This window comes from Sturnus vulgaris, chromosome 5 (genome assembly GCF_052056855.1).
Source record: "Sturnus vulgaris isolate bStuVul1 chromosome 5, bStuVul1.hap1, whole genome shotgun sequence".
NCBI classification, from domain to species: Eukaryota; Metazoa; Chordata; class Aves; order Passeriformes; family Sturnidae; genus Sturnus; species Sturnus vulgaris.
Window position 1 is genome coordinate 4,668,286 of NC_142247.1, and position 22,050 is coordinate 4,690,335.

General features: G+C 40.2%; 1 protein-coding gene across 2 annotated transcripts in view; it reads left to right on the plus strand.

The window, feature by feature from the left end:
* The first annotated feature begins 2,249 nt into the window (after window positions 1-2,249).
* The window catches only part of KDM5A (lysine demethylase 5A), a 48,989-nt gene continuing 29,188 nt past the window's right edge, over window positions 2,250-22,050 (plus strand). For both annotated transcript variants that reach the window (XM_088164650.1, XM_088164651.1), the window contains exons 1-10: window positions 2,250-2,626; window positions 4,465-4,542; window positions 5,574-5,696; window positions 7,846-8,016; window positions 8,473-8,607; window positions 13,671-13,776; window positions 14,331-14,419; window positions 17,366-17,524; window positions 19,914-20,033; window positions 21,118-21,276. In XM_088164650.1, the coding sequence (XP_088020776.1) occupies window positions 2,462-2,626; window positions 4,465-4,542; window positions 5,574-5,696; window positions 7,846-8,016; window positions 8,473-8,607; window positions 13,671-13,776; window positions 14,331-14,419; window positions 17,366-17,524; window positions 19,914-20,033; window positions 21,118-21,276 (1,305 nt within the window). In that variant the 5' untranslated portion in view covers window positions 2,250-2,461. The remainder of the gene's footprint in view (window positions 2,627-4,464; window positions 4,543-5,573; window positions 5,697-7,845; window positions 8,017-8,472; window positions 8,608-13,670; window positions 13,777-14,330; window positions 14,420-17,365; window positions 17,525-19,913; window positions 20,034-21,117; window positions 21,277-22,050) is intronic.

Here is a 22,050-nt window from a genome sequence, read left to right on the forward strand (position 1 = left end):
CGGCACCACGCCCCGCCCCCGCCGCCTCCTCCAATCACAGACAGGCTTTCATGCGGAACAGACGGCCTGAGCCAATCAGCTCTCGCGGCACGGGCGGCAGCGGCTCCGCGCTGGTGCGTCTGGGAATTGTAGTCCCGGGGCGGCCGGAGGTTCCCCCGGCGCGTGCGCGGCTGCGGGCGGGGCCCAGGGAGGAGCGTGGGGCCTGCGCTTGGTGACCCTGTTTGTGTGAGGGCGGCGATTCGATGGGCAAAACAAAAGAAACCTTTATCCACGCCAGCAAAACACGCTGTGCAAAACGCCCCTTCTCCTTTGAAAATGGCTTGGCTTTCGGTAGCAGCTACAAGAAGTTACTGGCTCAAATTCTGGCTGAACTGAATGTGTCCTTTAGGTCATCCCGATGCCTTTTAGCTTCCTCATCCGTCTCATGTATTCTCAGTTGTACCTCGTAGTAATGTTGCCATTTATGCACCACACGATTTCCTAATTTATTAAGTGTGCTAGAGAAAAAACAATTTGCTCGGTAATAAGCCATGGTTCTTTTTTTTCCTTAACACTCTGTTAAAGACATAGACTTTCTGTATGACAAGGGAAAAAAAAGGCTTACTTACTAAACCATGAGGTTCTTCCTCATCACAATTTGCAGCTTCCTTGTGAGGGGAAGAAGAGAGGCAGGCATTTTTTTTCAAAGATGAGAAAAATGCCCCCTCGGGTTATCTGGGATATTTAGGTTTTCGCCGTTAAGAAAACCTACAACATTCCCAGCATTGCCTTCCAGAGACCTCCACTAGCCTAAACATATTAACATAAAAACAAAACAATCTTGAAGAGTCTACAGGGGAAACCAGCAAAAGACTGGATCTCAAAACAAAGCTTTTGAGCATGGATATTTTTCCTTCTGTAATTCCTGGCTAAATTATTTCTTATCTTAGAAATTGGATACGTGGTGATTCTGTCATTGGGAATCCAAGACATATGTACTTCCTCAAAAGAAATGTGGTACAGCTCATCAGAAGAAAGACACAACCAAATAATAAAAGAAGAAAAAGTGGAAGAAGCTCATAGAAATCTATAATTTCTAGATACTGGTAAGGAAACATCTGCATCCCACATGCTTATATAGTCTTACATAAAATTATCAAGTATCCATCTCAGAAACCCCTTACAAAATGCAAGAATACTTAGGAACAACGCAATAACCACAATTTATTAAATGTTTTACAAGATCAGTTTGGTCTTACTTGTAACTTCTGTCAAAATCAGCTATTTGCATTGGAGGTGTGTTTCCCTCTTGTAAAATGTGGGTGACACCTCTTTAATCTGGCAGGGAAATGACGCAGAAAAATGTTTTGATCTGCATGCAGCAGATCTCGTAAAGCCTCCTGGTAAATGGAGGAGGAAATTAACTTTTTGTGAGGCTGAAACAGAACGCCAGCATGGAGGTCTGAATAATGAGTGAGAATGAAGTGAAATGTGGTGTTTGGTAAACACTGAAGGCACAGTTCTGGTTAAAAACAAAAATACACGCGATTTACTTTGGAAGAGTGGATAGGTAAAAGATACAGATCTCTCTGTGACCAGCGATAGGACCCGAGGGAATGGCCTGGAGCTCTGCCAGGACAGGTTTAGGTTGGATATCAGGAAAAGGTTTTTCCCCAAGAGGACGGATGGGCACTGGAACAGCTCCCCAGGGCAGCGGTCACAGCACAGCCTGCCGGAGCTCAAGGAGCGTTTGGACAACATTCTCGGGCACACGGTGTGATTGCTGGGGTGTCCTGTGCAGGGTCAGGAGCTGCACTCGGTGATCCCTGCGGGTCCCTTTCCCATCCCGACACTTCCATCCGTTACCAGCGCCTCCCGAGGGCAGGGACGGCAGGGGCGGGGCCTGCGAGGGGGCGTGGCCCGGGAGGGGGCGTGGTCTGTAGCGGCGCTCCTGACGTCCGGCACAGACAATAGGCGACGCGGCCCCGCGGAACCGGAAGTGAAAAGCTTGGATTTCGTCGCACATTCCTCCGCGGCGGAAGTGGCAGTGGGTCCGCCCTCCCCGGTCCCCGGTCCCTCCTGCCCCTCGCAGTGCCTTGAGGGGCGGCGAACGGGGACGATTTGCGCTGGAATCTGTCGCAGGAGCATCCCCGGTTGCGGCGGGCGCGGAAGTCACCTCGGCAGAAGAAGCGCGGCGGAGGGACTACTTTTTGGATCGGAAGGCAACGTGCGAAAACTTCCGGGGAGGGCTTAGAAAGACGCGTCACTTCCGGCAGGCCGGGACGCGAGGAGCGGGGCTCGGGCGGGGGGAGCGGCCCCGGCCGGGACAGCGACAGCGGCATTCGGCAGCAGGTCCCGCAGCCCTGCCCGGCAGCGCCGCCGGGGGATGCGCCTCGGCCCCCGGCCCAGCCCCTGAGCCCTCCGGCTGCCCCTCTTCGCCCTGCGCTCCCGGCGGCGGCGGCGTCCCCCTCCCCCTGCGGCCATGGCGGGGGGCGGCGGGTCGCGCTACGCGGCCGAGTTCGTGCCACCGCCCGAGTGCCCTGTGTTCGAGCCCAGCTGGGAGGAGTTCAGCGACCCGCTCGGCTTCATCGGCCGCATCCGCGGCCTGGCCGAGAAAACTGGCATCTGCAAGATCCGGCCCCCCAAGGTACCGCCCGCCTGGAGGGCTGCGCCCCGGGGGTCCCCGGGATGCGCCGGGCCTTCTGACCGCGGCCGAGACTTCGGGGGCCCGGCAGAGGATGTGAGGAGCTGGGCAGGCCCTTCCCCCGCGCTCCGTTCTCGCTCGGGCTTTCGTGTGTCGCTTTCCATAGGCCGCGGTGTCCGTGCCAGGGACGCCGAGGAACCTGTAGAGTCTTTGACCTCCGGGCGGGGCTTTGTAGAGGCTTCTTTGGAGCAGCTGAGAAGTGAATAGTGCATGGCAGTGCCCGGGACTCCACGCTATTTTTACTTCCAAAACGCCAGCAGTCGACTCGTGAAAGCTGGGAAGGCTTTGTAGATGAAATGAGGCGTTTGCTGCGGGCGAGGAAGAGGGAGAAGGAAGGGTATTTGTTCGTAATGGATCATTGTTTATAAACATAATATTTAGACCGTTAAGAGGAGGACGGCCAGCCTGTTCGTGTACGGGCATTAGGGTTGTGCGCAGCTCTTCAGGAGGCAGCAGCTTCATCTCGCCGATGGCTTGGTAGTTACTGAGGGTCACCTGCCCAGTGACCTGGCAAGGCAGGTCATCACAGCGAGAAGATCAGGCAGCTTGGCAAAAGGCACTTACATCACTAAATTATTAAAGTACAAATAAACTTCAAACGCAGTTGTTAATAAGAGGCTTGAAAACAGTGAGAGAGGTAAAAACCTGTTAAGAAAGCATGTAACTGAGAACAATGTGGGCATAGAGGTTGCTGGTTGGATTTCATGGTTCTTTCTCTCCTGACCAGTTTTGGTTCCCGGAATGTGTTTAGTTGGTTTAATGACATGGTGAAAACTTGACCTCCAAGGGGCTGCCCTTTCTAAAATAAGCTGCATAGCTCAGGTTGAGAGGCCACAAGGAACGGCTCCAGATCCTGTTCATTGGGAGTAGCTGGAACTTTCCTGACTGTTGGATACATTTGTGTTTCTCCGGGACTGCTGAGCTGTTTGCCTTGCAGGGTTTCACAGGATGCACGCGTTGGGTTGATTTGCAACCTGCAATAATTACTAAATCACACGTTTCATACTGACTGATTAATTGCTCTTTTATATTATTAGAAGTTGTAAATATTTAAGGTTGTGCTTGAGGCCTTTTTATGCTGCAGCAGAGCAAATGAGAAGCATTTTGTGTGGCTTGTCCACCTGTAATGGCGTGTCCTTCCTCTGGTGCAGTCACTGCCAGTTAGACAATCTGCTGTAACCGAAGCTTTGGAAAAAAGTGCTAAAAAGCTGAATTACTTGTTTTGATGTTGTAATGCAGTTTTGAGAGATGGGGCTGGGAGGCACTTGTGGCAGTGCTGAGAAATTCGTTATTTAAGGCTCCATTTCTGTTAAAGAATTGGGCTCCCAACTGGGGGTCTTGTCTTTATTGAAATGACTGTAGACAAGCAGAAAAACGTTAGATGTGCTGTAATGTGACTGATTTAATCTTCGTTGCTGTTGACACTGAGGTTTTTTCAGTGTGCAAGATACATGGATTCTTTTTAAAAAGTAAATAAAGAATCGAACAGCTACAGTGTATCTCGTGTTTAAGCTTGGCATGAGGTAATGCATACTGAGATGCATTTGAACCTTATTTTCTTTGACATTTTTGAATCTATGAGGATCTTTCTTCTAACTAAAATATGGTGGGAGGAACATTGTTGTATAAGCACAAAAATGTCTTAAAATTGGAAAATTATATCACCAGTTGTTCTGAGAAACTAATTTACTGTTGGAAGCTTGTTTACTTAGGTGTTTGGTTTTGTGTATTTTTCAGAGAAGTTTCTGGAAGCAATAAAATGTCTTTCTGTCTCTGTTTAGGACTGGCAGCCTCCATTTGCATGTGAAGTACAAAGTTTTCGTTTCACTCCACGAATTCAGCGCCTGAATGAACTGGAGGTGAGCTTTTCCACTGTTGATATAATTTTGTGTTTGCACTGAAAGCAAGAGGTCTCCCTGCTTGAGATTTGCATCTTGGCAGGTTTCTGGATGGCAGACACTTTAAAAGCCCATACACCACATCAGTTTATATTTGACAGTGGCAGACTTTGTATAAAATAATTCTTCCTGGCTTTGAGAAAAATTTGGTTTTTATTTTATTACCCAAAATAACCACAAGAGTTTTTCATATTCAAGTGGAAGTGTCTAAAAGGAATTCCAAATATTATGTGTGTAGTAAGAGCAGCCAGTGTCTAGCCTTCAGAGCTCCACAGGCAGTGATTTTTTTCCTCTTAAAATATTTACTGCTGTTCTGATGCCTCTGGTTACCTCATAGTGTTGTGATAATGCCCTTTAAGCCTTAAAATGATTTTTATAGGCTTATTATAGCTGGTTAATTTTATGATTTAAAAACTTATGTGAGCTGTCTTAAAAGCAGTATGACCTCCATTCTGTCCTGGTTTTTCCTTTTCTCTACAACATTTCTCAAAGCCTTGCTTTGTTCACATACCAAAATGTCATTTGACTTGTAAATGGATTTCCTTATGGAAAGTGACTTCAGTACTCCAGAAGTCCTCCAGGGAGAAGTCCTTTTATGTGGTTAAGGCATGTATAAAAACTGTTTGTAATTCCCCTCCTCCCCACCAATGTATATTTTAATAATTGTTCTTGTGTTTCTTCCTGGAATGCTCATTATTTCATAAGCATGCATTTTGCTTTCAGACCGAGAAATTATTTGGTAGGAATTTTATTTATAGGGCCTTAAAGGCAGAGAGAAAAGCATATATAATTTTGTTTTTGCAAAGAACTTTCTTTTAACAACGGTTTTATTTCTATTTTTTTTTTAACATGACAGAGAAATATCTCCCCTGCCAACTTGCATGTTGAAAATGGAAACACTATAAAAACTTACCTTGTTTTCTCTCAGAACTGTAAGGTTTTGTCACATTTGATTTTGAACATATATGATTGTCTACCTTCACTGATTCCAGGCAATGACGAGAGTGAAACTGGACTTCTTGGATCAGTTAGCAAAATTCTGGGAACTCCAAGGGTCCAATTTAAAAATCCCTGTGGTTGAGAGAAAAATACTGGATCTCTATGGTCTGAGCAAGGTAAGTATATGTAGGCCCTAGGCAGACAGGGGTTTCAGTTTTCATTCAAGCTCAAGAAGCCAAGGAACAGGAAGGGCTTGTGTTACAGCACTAATCTCATTAATCCAGAGATTAAATAAGTGGGAAAAATATAATGAAAAAACATTTCTAATTTGAATGTTTATGGCAAACATGTCACAGTGTAATTAAATTAAGTTGCCATTGGTTGGATTCCATACAGCAGGTATTTATTACCTTGTATAGCTTGAATGTCCTGATGTCAGCTGGCCATTTGATTTTCAGTTCTCCATTTTTACATGTGGTGGAACTGCAGGAGTTTGAGGTGTTCTTTGGGAAGGCAGCAGTGTGCCTCTGTGCAGTTCAGCTCTGATCAACAATTCTGTAATGAATCATTGCAATTTCTCCTTCCTCCCTTCCAGCAGAGGTTTTTATAAACATGTATATTTGAAAATTTATAATGTCAACTTCAGGAATACTTACTTTAATTTCTGAAACAGACTTGGCTTAAGGCTGGCTAGAAATAAATATTTCTGTAGTTATGTTTGGTGAGCACACCGAGCTTCTTTCAAAGTTTATGCACAAATCTCTGTTGGAATTTGGTTTTGCACTGGCAAAATATATGTAGCATTATAAACTTAGCTGCTAATAAATATAAATAGGTAGATTTCTTCTTGCAGGGAAAAGACCGAAGTTCTGGTAGTTCTAGTGATTCTAGGTTAGAGCATCAGTTCCCATTCCCCATCAAGATTTATTTCTCTTAGGTAAGTAAAAATGTTAAGACCTGAGTATATTTTAGTTTTAAAGAAAGTCAAATATTTTGGAAAGCCTGGAAGGGCTGATAAAATACAGAGAAAAGCTGATAAAATGTTTTTAAGTATTTTTTTCTTTTTGTGTCTATGATGGCTTACTGGGATATGCAAAATATCAGAGGGATACTGGAAAATATCCGAGTCACTGTAATGAGCTGGAACATTTCAGTTGGCTGTAGATTTGCAGCTCGAAGTTGATTTGGTTTGTTACTGGCTTCTTTAGCTGTTGTTCATGCATAGATAATTTTAGAAAACAAGTTTTCCTGGAAATTTTAAAGATAAGTTGAAATTCAGGTGTGGTTTCATTTTAAAAGGTTTTTCTAGACCTTTTCTGTAAATACGAGGAAAAATAATGATCAATAATATTATTGTTTTATCTAAGTGTAACTCTGTGTGATTATGGGAGAAACCAGAATTAACAAATTTACTTGTCAGTGTCACAGTTACTCACTTTGCCTCAGCCTCACAAGCAAAACATGAATTTCATTCCAGTAACAAGATGTTTTTGCCTTGAGGTTTCTAACAGTATGTTAGAAACGTTAAACTTGAAATTTAGTCCTGGTATGTAAAGAAGTGCAATGCAAAACTACAGTGCTGTAAAAATGATATTAGTCTACAATAATATAAATGGAATTATAATCCATTTGTGTTTTAAGTTGCTTGGTATTGAAACTAAAAGAATGGAGGCAGTGGAAGTGTGACCTGTGTGTTGGAGGAAGCAACTCCTGCTGTTATGATCATTGCTTGCAGGCAAATAGTCTTGTTCTTAATTCCATATACATATAAATAATGGTAGTTCTGTATGTGGTTTACTGATCTCAAGCCAGTTGAAGTCACACATATTAACTGGACTCAGTTGGAAGGTAAATTCACTTTTCCCTCTTTTAATAGTAGTCTCTCTCCTCTTGAGGGTTTTGTGAGGGTTCTGAGCTCCAACACTCCCTTCTGGCTGGGGTCTGTTAGAATGGGCTTTATTGCTGGCCAGACTTGTGTTTTAAAGCAGAGTGCAAGTCTGGTGAGAGTTAACTTTTCAGTTAGTTCTTATGGTAGTTTTTGGTTTTTTTCCAGCACATCATAAACCTTAACTGTTGGACTCCTCCTGTCCAGAATGCAATTGACATTTGCTTGTAAATTAAAAATCACATTAAATACACAAAGCAATAAGAGTAAGTGCGTGCTTTGTTATTAAAGGACTAGGTCTTCTGGAAACAAAAGCTAATTTCAGGATTCTGTCACTTTCCATGGAACCTTTTAACATTTGGTTAGTTTAATTGATTTTTGCTTTACTCAGGCTGGTGAGAGCAGCTCAACCCCCTTAACTTTTTATTTCTACATTTCAGATTGTTGCCAACAAAGGAGGCTTTGAAGTAGTGACCAAAGAGAAGAAATGGTCTAAAGTGGCAAGTCGGCTTGGCTACCTGCCAGGAAAAGGCACGGGGTCATTGCTCAAGTCTCACTATGAACGGATCCTGTATCCCTATGAGCTCTTCCAGTCTGGGGTCAGCCTCATGGTGAGATATTTGCCTTTCATGCTATGAAGGGGGAGACCCAAAAGGCACACAGAGTGCTGTGTTATTCCATGTGAAACTGGGACACATGGGGTATCAGTGCTGCTAGAAGCTCCAGTTGTGCCAACAAAGACAGAACCACCCTTGTAGTTATCTGTGACAGAATAGTGCTGGAAGTTGTAACCTTGTATAGGACTGAAGTCAACTGTTGGAAAGGAAAAGATGGCAAAATATGATATACTTAATGGCAAATGTTTATTTTTCTCTTGATAACATGGTAGCTGGGATTCAGTTTTCTTATTTGAAGGGTGAATGAATTAATTGGCCTCTTTTCCAAATGGTGTGTATAATGCTGTGTGACTTCACTCGTCCTGTTTCTTAGCAAACAGAATGATTCACAGGCTGTGGAATGATTAGCACTGCCCGACCAACACAGTGTCCTGTGCTCTGCTCCTCTAGGGCATCCAAAAGCCTAACTTGGATCTTAAGGAAAAGGTGGAAGCCGAGGACCTCAGCTCAGATGCCCAGGCTTCCCCAAAGCAGGCTTCAAGGATGAATGTGATGCTGAAGAGAACCAGGCGTGTCAAATCCCAGGTATTTCTGTTAATCAGCTCTTACAGACAGACAACACTTCTCCCACCAGTGCAACAGCCTTTGGCTGTGGGAGCCTGCTCCAAAGCACCTCTGGGAAGCAGTCTTCGTTTAACTAAAATCCAGAAGAGTTTGTCACTCTGAGACCTGGTTTGATACAGCAGATGCACTGTTAGTGTCAAAACTTGCATTTTGTTTCCTGACAAGCTGCCTAATTACCTTGGTAATGAGTGTATCTCTGAAAATGAGATAGGAAGCTGCTTGTGAGTTGATGTTAAAGCTTCTGTAAAGTTCTAGAACTTTTAAAAACCTTTTTAAAATATGCCTCTTAATGACATAAATGCAAATACATGTAGGTAATGGTTAATTGTGGAATTGTATGTGGGACTAAGTATCTCAATATGGGCAGGCAGTTCTGAAGAACTGAAACAGATATGTGAGGAGATGATCAGTGATAGCTGGAGCTATATAGGAGTTCTACAGTTCTTCTGCTGGAAAGCAGTTTCCTTCCTTCTCAGTTACTGGTGTTATAGGAATTTCTGGTATTCTAGTAGGTGATACTAAATGCTGGGAGGTACCCCTGAGAAAATCTGAATTCAGACTGAATCACCACCATTTAAAATGCTGTCTTACTAGAAATAATTGTGGGGTATTGCCCTGATGGCTCTGTTGCACTATTTAAATTAGGCCTTCCCCTTTTGACAGAGATACTCCTTGCAGGCAGCATCCTGAGGCTTTTCATATGAAATCTGGTGGCTCCCTGCTGGCTCATCAGCAGAGCGTGGGTGAAAGCTGCATTTATATGCAACCAACTTCCTACTTGCTTCATACCATTCTAGACTTAGCTCCAGCCCCACAAAGTTTTTTTCAAGTGCTCTTTAACTGCTTTTTTTTTTTTACAATGCACATTTCTTGTCACTAAGGTATTTTGAGTATCTTTATAAATTTTCACCTTTTTTTTTCTGGTGATTTAGACTGAATTGTCTATTTTAGTGTGCTTTCTCAGCTTGCTAGAGCTGACTTGAAGTTATTTATCATAGCTGTGTAGCAGTGCATCACACAAGCAGTCCCAGGCTTGTTGATCTTCCCAGATCTCTCAGACAAGGTATTGGTATTGAGCTATCCAGAAAATCTGAGAGTGCTGCAGGAACTTCAGCAGTCATTTGCTGTCTGGAATTCTTCTTTGGATTTGAATGAATCTTATGGCAAAATGCCAGCGTGTCCTTCTTCTCACACATGGTGTAAAAGTATTACTGTTTTATTCAGGTCCTGTGGGATCTTTTTTCCTGCTGATTTCAGTAGAATTAATGTACTTGTCATTTCTACATGTTGGAAAGATGGTTCTTTGGTGATCCTGGCACGGTAAAGCTGTTTCATTTTGTTTAAAGGGCCTGTGATTCAGAAATAAGAGAGCTATTTAGATCATTTGCAAAATATATATATATATATTTAAATGCCTTTTATTTAGGCCTGTAGCCAAGTTATCTCTTAAGCATTACAGTTATTAAAATGGTGAAATGAGTTCTTGAATACAGGAAAAACTCATCCTACTTGCACAGACAGAAGTAGGTTTTGGCTGTGTTGGAAGCTGTGCATAACTAGCTTAAGTCATTCCTGGAGGAATTTATCCAGCATTTAGAGGCAGATTTTTCCTCTAGCCAGAAATGGTAGCAGTGCAAATAAATACCTGAGAACATGGAGACATTGTTCCAGATTTCAGTATACCTTTTTATTGTAGGCAGGACTCTGTTTGTTGTCTGAAATGCATACCTGGAACTGGACCAGAGATTGTCCTAAACAATCTTTAGAGAGCAGGTAATATGCAAATAATGTAAAAACCTGCTAAATAAATGTCATTCTGCTCTAGCTGAAACATTGAATGATTTGTGTAGTGTGCCAAGTAGTCCAATATCTGGTTAGTGAGCATGGATAATTCCACCTCTGCAGCTCCTTAGATCTTTTGCAAGTGCTAGAAGTGGTTTCCAAAGATCTTCTGCATCTTCTTGCACATAACTTACTTTAGGATGGGCAATGAATAAGAAAGTATAAACATAGTAATAAGAGATTTCTGAACTAGAGAATCGTCCTCAACAGTAGAAGCGGGTGAGAGACTTTGAAAAAGCAAATTCCAGGATTTTGGAGAATAAGAAAAATGAAAGAAGATAGGGAATGGGTGTTCTCTGTAAAGAGTGGCTTGAGAGTCTATGGATACTATAATCAAATGTTAGTTGAAAACATTGTCTCGGAATAGGAAAGAAATAATTAGATGATGAGATATTCTGTCCAGAAAAGTAACTTAATGCTTTATTTTCTCTTTTCTCTGAAGAAAGCTTTCACAAATAAAAGCTGGAGAAAGGCAGCTGAGTCCCTAAAGGCCTGTAAAGAAAATTACAATAAAAAGTAAATTAATCCAGATTAGGAAAAGAGAATATCTTTAAGGATATCTTAAATTTAGGAGAATACTTTCTTAGAAAAGGGTAGTGTATCTTCATAGATGATCTGTTAGGGTGTATTTTAGCTGACAAGGGATTTGTCTAATGAGGTTATGTCATGGTGATTTCTGGTAAAGAATTGCAGTACTGGAACAAAAAGTGCTGTCTTCTCAAATGGTATTAACTTAATGTCCAGAGAATTTTCTTAAAAACAATTCTAAATAGTGTATTTGCTTTCAGGTTTCTGTATGATTGCAGAATTACACAATAAAATAGGCTTCAGTTTTTTTTGCTTGAAAGATTTCTTTCCATGGGAATAACTGTCAAACAAAATAGTGAAACAAAAGAACTCTGGGAGATGCTGACTAATGCCCCCAACATGTAAATATTATTGGTTGTAACCATTGTTGCTTTGTGCATTGGGGATGGAGGAGTGGGGATAAAATGTTTCAGAACTGATGAGGGGTGAGACAAGAGAATAGTGAATGAATCCAGTGTAACTGGATTGTGTTATTAGGCTTGGCCCATATACAGGAAAAGCCCTTGGGTTGTACTTCCAGTTGAGAAGGTAAAAGACACAGTCTGTGTCCTTCAGGACAAAGAGGAGATAAGAATAGAATCACAGTTTAATCACGTTCATTTCACTTGTGTAGAGACAATATAATGTAAAAGTGAGCTGGAGTTTGGTGTTGTTAGTGAGAAAATGGCAGGGAATGCACGATTGCTGCTGCATCCATGCACTCAGTTTTGAGTTTGGCTTTTTTTACAATCTGAAAGGACACAGCAGAAAAAATGCTCCCTGAGACTTCTGAATACTTCTGGTATTTACCTTTAAGTATCAATATCCTGTCAGTGTTTGTGAGGTTGCATAGGAATCTAATTTTTAAAAAACATTCATCTTCCAATATGCAAACCATTCTTTTCCAAAACTCTGTAGCTCTTTCCACCTGAGCATGAATGGATTTCATCCACTAAGGTTTAGTGGTATCCAAGTAAATGAACAATGGAGTTATGAAAATGTATTTAAGTAATGTATTTTTAAACTAAGCTGTAAAACTTTGTTACTGCATGTTAATGATTTACTTTTAGTAAAATTATTTTTCATATCTCATTGTGAAAACTATCTTTGGTCACAGTAGTAGCAGAAGTTGAGAAGATTGTTGTTGAAATGATGTCTGTGCTGAAATATGTGGGTTGATTCTGTCAGGTTCTATTAGTTGAGAGAATGGTTGAGTTGTTAATGAATTTCAAATGGAAAGTGGGAGACTAGGAAGTCTCTGGGTGTTTTTGCTTATGGCTTGTAAGCCAAAAAGTGAGGAAGAATTTGCACAGCTGCACAGTGGGCTTACAAAGTTCGTCACATATAAAGTGAAAATAATTTAGTAGCAACGTATAAATGTTCAAAATTAGAATATCAGCATTAATTAGGTTGGAAAGATGCCTGTTGGCATAATGCATACCCAGTTCAGTGGGAACAGGGACTGTAAATATCACTCAAAATTCCTTAGAGTAATAATGCATAGGAAACTGTATCTTCAAATGTCTTCTGGAAGCAAGAAAAACAACTGATTTAGGTAGAAAAATCATCTTTTTTCATGTTTATTGCAAATGCATTAGAATTTATATTAAACACTATTTTGGAAGAATTTTTTTTTAAAAGAATTGATTAAAAACTTTAAAGGCATGTCACCCCAAGGGACAGGCATGAGATATCAGGCCATAACTTTGAAAAATAACATATGAAGTATCATCAGGGAGTTAACTGAAGAATTATTTCTTTAAAATTACATGCCCCCCTTCAAAATTGATAGGCTTGCTGAGATCTTTTAAGATGAGTGAATTTCAGAAGAAAGTTTTTGAACAGTGAGAATTTAATGGCCTTCTATACCACATCAGAGAGATTTTTCAGAGTATAAGGAGGCAGCATAAAAAAAAAGCTAAGGTGATTGTGTTGCAGATAAAAGCAAAATATTTTCTTCATTTTATTGTTACATTAGTGGCAGTGATGTGAGAAAATGAGGTAGGTCAGTAATGGGAAGCAAGAAGTTGTTCATTTGAGCAGAACATTTCAGGAAACATCGCTGGCAGGAGCTGTCACCAAATGGGTCTTTTTACTTCTGATTTGGAGCTTGCAACATGAGTAGCTGTGATCTGAGTTGTACTCACAGCATTTCATCACAAATAAGCCCAGAAGCAGCCAAGCTTAAGGAAGTTGGTTGGAACTCATTAGTGTTGTGTGGATATTTCTACTCAAGAAGCAAATAAGGAAATCCTGTTGAAACTGCATTAAAATCCAGGCACTTGACTGAATCATAATGATTTTGGAAAAAGTTGCTCTGGCATTTTTATTTTTTGCAAAATGTCAAACCTAGTTCTGTTTGGTGTAGAGGTGACTTCTTGTAGTTGATCAGGAATATGAGATGGGAAATAATTTGGAAATTTGGGACAAGAATTCTGTTTCTTACTCCATTTGCATATGTTCATTGCCTTTAGGAACAGAAAATCACATCTTTTCAGGCCTGCTTCTTTTGCTGAGCACGTGTTCTGGGAGAGTGGTATAGAGACAAATTGCGAAGAAACCTGGAGAAGAAATATTGGTGGTTTGTGCTGATGTGGTCTTGTTTTTATTTTTAGGCAGAAGTAGGAGAAATGAGTAGAAACACTGAACTAAAGAAGCTGCAGATCTTTGGAGCTGGACCCAAGATGATGGGACTGGCATTGGGAACAAAGGATAAAGAGGGTAATTAAATCTTGGGCTCTTTGCTTTCTGTGAGTTCTTTGCTTTCAGTGAGACTGTTAAATCTTCCTGAATGTCTCTAGAGACAGTATTAAGAAGGCAAATCAAAACTGGAAAAAGAAAGCTAAATATTCTAGGGTTTCATTCACGAGAGATTTACAGAGTGCTTCTTATAACTTGGCAGAGTTTCAGCTCTTTATATATTATATAGTAACAATAACAATTAAGCAGTTCCATGAACTGAGTGACTGAAAGAGAAAGCAGGATTTGAAAGTACTGAAACTGATCCTGCCAGTAAAGGGCACAACTTAGGTGTCTTAATTCATTGTTTTTCATAAGGGTATTGGGATCACCTGTGGGGATAAGCAAAAGATATTTTTCCTAATCCCTGTGGATTTTAGATTGGTCAGGTATAACATGACATTTTTGCTTTCTTTGGGTGTTAAGTAGTTTCTGATCTGAAAGGCAGGGTGCCAGGCTGGCTATCTGTGGTGTTTTTACAAGTTAAGTCTATCTTGATGTGCTATTAATAACATTTATTTTCATTTTACTTCAAGATGAAGTGACGCGAAGGCGCAAGGGAACCAGATCAGAAGCGTTCGGGATGCAGATGAGGCAGCGCAAGGGAACTCTCTCTGTCAACTTCGTAAGTCTGATGCCTTTGCTGTGACTTCTCATAGAAAGGACTTGGATTACTAAGATTTTTCTTTTTCCCCTGCAAGAACCCCCACCCCTCTAAACAGAGGAATGAATGCATGCAGCAGCAGATGATACTGTTATGGGAAGAAAGAACAGTATTTTGAAAAACATTCTGTGCTCTAGGCTTTTGTTTTAATCTTTTGGACAGGAAGGCTGTTGCAATGTGAAGCTTTTTTTGCTGATCATACTTGCTACTTGCTTGAATGCCTTCAGTAGTTCAGTTTTTGTTTGAGCTCCCCTTAATAGAACAACTATAATACTGCTTCTTTTCCTTGGAAGAGATTCTGAGGTGTTCCACTACTTCAAGAGTTTGTTTTTAGCAATTCACATCTTGTGTCTTTTCTGTTCTGAATTTGAATAGGAAAAATAAAACATTTAGTTCTCTGCTGTTTGTGCATGGAAAAGCAATGTACAGTTGTTCTTAATACCTTTCACAGAAAGTGACTTCCTACTTTTAAAGTGTCATAACTTAATGTATATGTGCAGCTATGAATGAAGATCTGTGCTTTTATTGTCTAAGGAATTAGACTATTCACTTAGAATTCACTTGCTCCTTTTCTTTCTCTTAGCCTGAAAACACTTACAGAAGCTTATCTTTAATTTCAACCGTGGAAGGCCAAGGCAACCTAAAGACTCTAGTAATCACATTGTTATATAGGGAAAAAAATGTGGGAGAATTTGGGTATTTAAAAATCAAATCACTGTGCCATTGCAGATAAGTTGTGTGTAACTTGAATTTTTTCAGTTGTGCTACTACTTCTGAATATATGGTTTTCCTAGGCCATGTAATTTTGATAACTCTAACTATGCTTTAATTTTAAAATATTTTGTCTAGTCTCTTGAGTTTTTTTTATTGAGCACTATTATTTGCTTCCTCTTTTCATTTAACGGGTATTTGTAAAGAAAATGAAAGTGCTGTACCAACAGAACTGTTGTTTTGAAACTGTGTTGCTTTAACACTATCTTTTGAAATTCTGTGACTTAGTACTATTTGGTTCCACACTTTTTTTTTAAATACTTGGATAAGGAAAGCAGTCCTAAATGCACTGGTAATGCATTTACCTTATATAACATTAGGCTGAAAAATACTGTGGTGCAGTTTCGTGTATATTTCTCCCTCCGTTATTTATATTTTTTTAAATTACTAAGTATGAAATTGATTTTATTGGGTGAATTACTAACAGGGAGATAAAATACAGCTCTATCTCCTCCTCTCCCCTTGTTCCATATAGTTATATATCATCATAGTCTTACACTGTTTTATTACATGGCTAGCAGGACTCTTTATAGCTATTTCATAATCACAGGTCTGCTTGTGAATATCTATTTCAGTGCAGGTTTTGCATTTGCCACATCCTCATTTGTGTTAACACAGAGGTTGTGTATGTTAATAGGAATTTAGAGAGAAGTTATTACCAGTGAGAGGTAGCTAGTGAGGACCATAGAAAATTTAGGATTGCCATTTTCATGCATTGTTAAGTTTTGGGAAGAGAACATGGCGTGCCTGCTGAGGTACCCTCCCTCTCTTCTATGTACTTGCAATAAAAGTAGCTGGTTTGGTGCTTTGGATAGGCATGATATTCCATGAGGGCCAGTGTGTGGATTTTTTTTTTAAAGGGCAAAATGATACCTCTCTGAGTAGAGCTGCATTATTTTTTAAAATAGTTACTTCAGAAACCCGAGCAGTCTATGTAAGAAGTATATTAGTGCATAGCTAGGAGGTTGCATACTTAACTAGGCTGCTGTAAGTTGAGATGGGTTTATCATTAACTATTTAATCCACCTGAGCCTAATCAGCTGAAATGCACATGTTTCTGTGGCATCTTGATTAAATTAACAGACCCCACCAAACGCAGCCCCACCTCTTCTGGTGTTGTTTTGAGCTGTGTGAAGGAAATACACACAGCCTGAGTTGCCACGGACTGGTCAGAGTAGTAGCAGAACTTGGAACAGGTGCCATTCATGAAGTTCATGGTGTTAGTAAAAATTGATATAGAAGGTAGTTTTTGTTAGTAAAAATTTATACAGAAGGTAATTTTTTAGCAGTGATAAAGTAATACCTTTTTTTTAAAGATTGTTACAGTTCTTCAGTATTATATTAAGTATTTCTATTAATTAAAGTTCTTTGCAGTTCTTTGCACAATACAGGAAACAAGAACAAAGAGAATTTGAAATCTCTTCATACAGTTTTCTCTCTGGCCCCAAAGAATATCTCCCAGTCAGTGTTACTCTTGTTGAGAGACTGTCTGGAAGAACTTCCAAAAACTGTTTGCAATTGTGTTGGACTTAATACTTCTCTCTTATCATTTGGAGTTTTTATCCTTTGCTTTGGAAAAAAGGAGAAAGAACTTGGTACCTTTACATGTGGTTTCCTTTGCTTCCTCGTGAATTTTTAGATTGAAATCTGTAGGTTTGTGGATTTTGTTATCTCTTTCTCATTGCAAAGATACCACTGTAATGTTGCAAATGATGTGTGTATTTCTGAAATACCTTTTTGAGATTTTCCTTAGCCATACAGTCTTTGTAGAGATTTAGTTTAAATTGTTTTCCATGATAAGAGGGCTAAAGAGAGGGAGTTCTAAAATCTGTAACTTACTCTTTTGCCTTAGAATAACATAAATGAGATGCTGCAAATTAGAAAGCAAAAGATAGTCCAACTGAAATGGATAGTTATTTTGCAGCACCCAAGTCCTCTTGCCCCCACATTGTGCTGCTTTGGGAATGAAACCTAAGCTATCATTATCAGTATTTTTCAAAAACCAGAGGAGACTGTTGATGCTCATATATTGGACTTCAAGATTTTGTTCATCCTTTGTTCCTTAGCTTAAGTAAGGCAGGCTCTGGATGAGAAACTTTTTGTAATTTTTTTCTTATTTTTTTTCCCCCTCCACAGGTTGATCTCTATGTTTGCCTATTTTGTGGTAGAGGAAATAACGAGGACAAACTGCTCCTGTGTGATGGATGTGATGACAGCTATCACACTTTCTGCTTGATTCCTCCTCTTCCTGATGTACCCAAGGGTGACTGGAGGTGTCCAAAGTGCGTTGCTGAGGTACAGTTCAAGAACTGCTGAAGCTTTGTGTGTGTACCTGGGAAGATCAGAAGAGGAGCAGTTCAGCAATCCATCCATGTAGAATGCATAGTTTGTTTTAGAATATTGTCAAGATGAGAATTTTAGCTGATGAGCCATAAGGAGAGAGAAACGTTCTTTCTAGAGCTTGGGCATAACCTTTGTTTATTCTATTGCCATGTGACAGCTAAAAATTTGACCTTGGTATATTAAGAACTGAAACTCAATTTGATAATCTGGTAGTGGGAAATTAGGAGTGAGAACTAGGGTTATAATGGATGCTTCCACGTCATGATGACACATTTTGTAAACCATGATGTAAATAAAGTGTGAAATTTAGGCATAACAGGGAGCTTTGATTATTGGAAAGACATAGCATTGTTCAGAATGGCCTGTAGCAGAAAGAACTAATTTAAAATTTTGTTGCAGCTATTTTGGATTTGGTTTAGTCTAAAAAAGGAACTGCTCAGGCTCTGAAAGTGGAAGCTAGTTGAATTTCATTACCCAAAAAAGAAGAGCTAGTCAGTTCCAAGAGATGATTGATCAACAGACAGCAAATATCACTTGATTGGCTTAGTATTTGTCTTAAGGAAACAAATTTTGCAAGCTCAGGAAGTTGGTAGATGTGTGATTCAGAGGAAGAAGCTTACTGTTTGTAACTGTAATTAAGAGACTGGCTCTCACTCTTCAGGCTGTGTTGTTTCCAAAAGGAGCAGTTGTGCCCGTGTTTAAATGCCCATTTCCCCTGTGCCCTTCCACAGTGTTGGCTCCTGCTGGTTCCCTTATGGTGGTGTTTGGAGAGTGGAGCAGCCATAGGAGCTGGATCAGCTCACTGCTCTCACCCTTCACTGAGACATGAGGTTGTCAAATGAACCCAGGCAAATGCTGTTTAAGGAGAAGTGGAAATTCATACCTACAGGCGAGGGAAGAGATGAAATTTTCCTTTTGGGCTCCTGCTCAGAGAGTGGATTAACCAGCTTTATTTTCTCTTAAGAAAGAGCAGTAAAGAAGTATTAACAAGCTGTATCAGTCCAATACAGAGTTAATTTAGAGACTGTAGTAGTAAATAGAGTGGCTGCAACAGTTTAAGAATGTGGAAACTCAAGAAATTTCATTATTGCTAGTAAAAACAGAGATAGGTTGTTACCAAAGAAAAAAAATGCAGGCAGGGACAAACTCAGGAAAGATAAGGTGCCAAGTAATTTTTACTAGCAAGTGATACAGAAAATAATTGAAAAATTTTGGAAATGCATTGAAAGTAAGAGAAGGAGAAAACACATGGCTATAAAATGTATTGAAGAGTAAACAAGTAACAGCACAAATATGTTTGAAGTATTCACTAGCACTTTTTGTCTCAGTTTTTACTTTAGATGTTAATTGTGCACAGATGCTTGATGTAATTTTACAGCAGGGTACTGGAACAGAAGCTGGGAAGAATAGGATAAGGGCTCTTTATATGTATTTAGGTCAACATTGTTTGACAGTGTTCACAGATGTTGTAGATTCTCTGTTGCAGGCTCCATTTAAGAACCACTTTGATACATGTTGGGAATTGTCTAAGGATAGTTGCTCTTGAAAAAAAAGAGAAACTACTGACGAATTCATTTCCAGTTCTGTTTCTTTGACTGAAAAGCTGACTATCATATAGTTACACATCATCTTTGTGTTCTGATACGTCTTATATAAATTAAAAAAAATTATAAATATATATATATTAAAAAAAAAAATATATATATATAAACATGGTGTCAGTTCCAAAGGAGCTGAGAAGAACACATTAGAAATGAGTGGGGAGAGGAGCTGAAATGTCCACCAGTGTTTTTTTGCTTTTTCAGGGTGAATGGGGACAGAACAGTGAAATACTTGGAGATTTTCCATCAGATGAGCCATGTCTTCTGTTGACTGTGTTGCTCTGTTCTAATTTCCTTTTTGCTCTTCCCTATGTGTTTTCACAGTGTCAGTCTGTTGATGATTTGCGATTTGATAAGACTGAAACACTGGTGGGGGGTTGTTCCTGTACAGTTACTCTGCAGCTGCTTGAATCCAGTGTGTCTACAGAAATGTCCTGTGGCTGCCTAAGCATCTTGTGCAAGTCTTGCTCTGTGGCTGGCAGCAGCAGCTGCTGAAATGTAGCTTTGGACATGAAAGCAGAAGTGTGGAGCACTGGGGTTACAGTGTTAGATTAGCTTCTGTGCCGTTAATTCTGCTCTGTTTCCGTTGTGGTACGGCTGCCTCAGCTGGAAAAGTCTCAAAACTGGTAGCTTGTTGTGCTGGGTAAGGACTCACAGCAGGACACTAGGGCTTCTTGCTAAAAATGTAACTGTGTCAGAGTCTGCTGCAGGGAACAATATTTCTGTGTTCTATCTCCTAGGAATGCAACAAACCCCGAGAGGCCTTTGGATTTGAACAAGCTGTCAGGGAATATACTCTCCAGAGCTTTGGTGAAATGGCTGATAACTTCAAGTCTGATTATTTCAACATGCCGGTCCATGTGAGTTTCAGCTTTTGTTGGGATTCCTTGTAAGGGAAAAGAAGAGGCTTCAGCTGGATCCTGGATTTTTGCTAAGACATCTTAGCCTGTTTAAAGAAGCACCATAAGCTTCAGACATGTAAACAAATTATTTAGCTTGATGGCATCTGGTCTCATTTCAACTTCATTTCACCCTTTGCCTGCAATGGACAGACAGCTTTATTGCTTTACTGTATTGGGCATCCTCTAGTTAAAGTTCTTGTCCTTTTTGATAAACTGAACTAAGTATCACGCTCTTGTTTGGCATAGGGGCCCTTCTCCTGCCCTTCCTATGCCTTTAGTCTTGATTTAGTTTGTCCAGTGGATAAATCTTTGTTTTCCTTCCTCTTACAGTATTTTCTTGTAGACAGGTCAATAGGCTGAATCTGTCTGATAATCACAGTGGTTTTGGGTTTTTTGGGTTTTTTTTTTTTGTTCTGCATCACAGCAGCATTTTTCAAACTAGCATTTCTGCTTTGGTACAGTTCCACTGTCCTGTGGACTGCATGCAGCACCAAGTTCTTCCTTCTGTCATGCTTCTTTGATAATTTATGGACATTCTTGCTAAAGCCTCTACCTTTTAAGGACTCCAATTTATGAGGCAAATTTGGGACGTGGAACAAAGCTAATTTTAAGAAAAAGCTTCATAAATAAATATAAGTAAAAGTAACGATGAGTTATATGAAGATCAAACTTCTTAACACAATTTTATGTCTGATTTTCCTTGCTGTTGTTTAGAAATCCTGGTCGTTATCCTCTGAAATATTTGGGAATTTGAATGCTGTTTTTTTCTCCTTGCTGCTTGATTTCTGTTGGCTGTCTCCTCTGCCCCCTGTGTTTTGCTGTACTTCTGGTGGTCTTTTGTCCCTCATAATGTGGTATCCTATTTCTGAAACATTCCAGCCACTATGGAGGAATACTGACCAAACTATGACTTGGAAGAGATGGAGGGGAGAAGGGGGAGTGATCTTGGTGTATGAAAATTGGTGGGGATTTAATAGCAATTTATTGCTGGAATGGTAATTTTTGTTATCTGCACATACCATAACGTCTCTTCTGCTTTCAGATGGTTCCCACTGAGCTGGTAGAAAAAGAATTCTGGCGATTAGTGAGCAGCATAGAAGAAGATGTTATTGTGGAATATGGGGCTGATATCTCATCCAAGGACTTTGGGAGTGGCTTCCCAGTGAAGGATGGCCGGCGAAAGCTGATGCCCGAGGAGGAGGTGAGGAGCAGGATATTCAAACTGACCCCATTCTTTTCTCTGCATAAGATTTCACTTTAGGAATTTAGGTCAGAAATCGGTGTGGATTTTTTCATGAAGAAATTATTGCAGGCTTTTGCACATACTTAACATTCCTTTTGAGCAGGGCATTAATCTGATATTTGAAGTTCTCTTAGAGATTTGGTTGCTGATAACCAAGGTCTGTTTCATGATTGAAGTCATACCTGTTTTCTATCACTTAATCTTAGAGGCAAAGATGTGCAAGTTGTTGCAGTTTGTCTGAGTCTGAGGAGACTCTATTAATTTTCTTGTTCCAAACCTTTTCATTATATAGTTAGCTATGGAAACATGATTCTGTCCTCCTCAGGAGGTTCTTAATGGGTGAAACAAACTAATTGGGTTTAGCTTGTTTCTCTGTGCATACTGTAAGAATGTAGATGTAGATACAGCATTCGGTTATAAAGAATTCTATAAAGATCATCTGGAGAGTACATTATCTATTCTCCCTCAGACCTTACTGTAGCAAAGCAATTTTTCTGCTGCTTGTGTGCTTAAATTCAGACATAGTGAAGGTGTGATTTCCTGATTACCCTGCCCAAAACCAATTTATACTGCTCCCTGGAAGAGGCAGTCCTGCTCACTAATGTCTTCCACCTATTCCTGCACCTTCCTGTGTGTGCCTTTGTTGACTAAGCTGTGATTGTGTAGCTGCTTAGCGAGTCAGCACTGATTGTTTATCTTTATGTATGAAGGTAGTCACTTAAAAATTTTCTT